Source organism: Eimeria mitis, genomic scaffold (assembly GCF_000499745.2).
Source record: "Eimeria mitis Houghton genomic scaffold, Emh_scaff1225, whole genome shotgun sequence".
Taxonomy (NCBI): Eukaryota; Apicomplexa; class Conoidasida; order Eucoccidiorida; family Eimeriidae; genus Eimeria; species Eimeria mitis.
The window spans coordinates 8,698-10,122 of record NW_013568313.1 but is presented as its reverse complement, the minus strand read 5'-3'; the positions used below and the strand labels follow the sequence as shown (position 1 = coordinate 10,122).

At 62.0% G+C, this 1,425-nt stretch overlaps 1 protein-coding gene across 1 annotated transcript in view; it reads left to right on the top strand.

Annotated features, from left to right (window-relative positions):
- The window catches only part of EMH_0032270 (uncharacterized protein), a gene marked incomplete at both ends in the record, with an annotated part of 1,958 nt that overhangs the window by 209 nt on the left and 324 nt on the right, over positions 1-1,425 (top strand). Inside the window, one exon of the mRNA XM_013494620.1 lies at positions 18-1,324. Within this exon, the coding sequence (XP_013350074.1) occupies positions 18-1,324 (1,307 nt within the window). The remainder of the gene's footprint in view (positions 1-17; positions 1,325-1,425) is intronic.

Here is a 1,425-nt window from a genome sequence, read left to right as displayed (position 1 = left end):
GGGCTACGCCCTCGCAGACTACTGGTCGCTGCAGCGGAAGAAGAAGCAGCCGCAGCTGCTGCCGGTGCCGCTGCAGTTTGTAGGCAGCAGCAGCAACACCGTCCCCAGCCATCCTCCTCCTCCTGCTGCTGCTGCTGTTCCTGCTGTTCCTGCTCCTGCTGCTGCTGCTGCTGGCGGGGGTGCTGCGCCTGCGCAGCTGCAAACTCAAACTGCTGCTGCAGGAGCTGCTGCAGCAACACATACGGCTTCAGCATCAACACAGCCATCAGCTATAACATGGCCAGCAGCAGCAACGCAAGAAACAGGCGTTGCTGCTGCTGCTCCTGCTGCTCCTGCTGCTGCTGCTGCAACAGGCGCGGACTTGGCAGTGCAGGGAGAAAGCGCCAGTTTGCCTTTCTCTCAACAGCAGGACCAGCAACAGCTGCAGCAGCAGCAGCAGCAACAGCTCCAGCAGCAGCAGCAGCAGCTGCAGGAGGTGAGTCAAACGCAGGGGGAGCTACAGCAGCAGCAACAAAGCCTGGAGCAGCAGCAACCGACAGCGCAGCAGCAACAGCAGCAGCAGCAGTGTCAGGAGGGGGCTCCGTCTGCTGATGGCAGCGCTGCACTTGCAGCAGACGCAGCAGCAAAAGCAGCAGCAACAGCAACAGCAACAGCAGCGGAGACAGCTGCAGCAGAGGGTGAGGCGACAGCACCAGCTGCTTCTGCAGGTGCCGAAGCAGGTGCTGCAGCACCTGCTGCTGCTCCAGAGACTGCAGTGGGAGTTTCAGAACCATCTGCTGCTGCTGCTGCTCCTGCTGCTGCTGCTGCTGCTGCTGATACTGCTGCGCCTGCTGCGGAGGGGCAATCGGGAGCTGCGGATACACCCGAAGCTCCTGCGGCGGCTGAAGGCGCCGAGGCATCAACAGCAGCAGCAGAAACAGCAACACCCGCAGCGGCAGCAGCAGCAACACAAGCAGCAGCAGCAGGAGAAACTGCTGCAGCAGAGGACGTGAGAACGGGGACCACGCCGCAAGCCGCCAGCTTAGTCGGATCAGATGCAGCAGCAGCAGCAACAGACGCAGCAGCAGCAGCAACCGACCCAGTAGCAGCAGCAACAGACGCAGCAGCAGCAGCAGCAGCAGCAGCAGACGCAGCAGCAGCAGCAACAGACGCAACAGGAGGCGGCGCTGGATCCGCCGTCGGCTCTGTTGTGCGTGACGGCAGCAGCGTGGTATCAGGAGCGAGCGGTGCTGCTAGTGCAGCACCAGCAGCAGCAGCAGCAGCAGGAACAGCAGCAGCAGCAGCAGGAGCAGCAGGAACAGCAGCAACAGCAGCAGGTCGTGTAGTACCTGGTGGTAGTGATGGTGGTGGTGATATATGGGGTTGTGGTATATCATCAGGAGCAGCAGCAGCAGGAGGAGCAACAACAGGAGCAGGAGCAGCAGG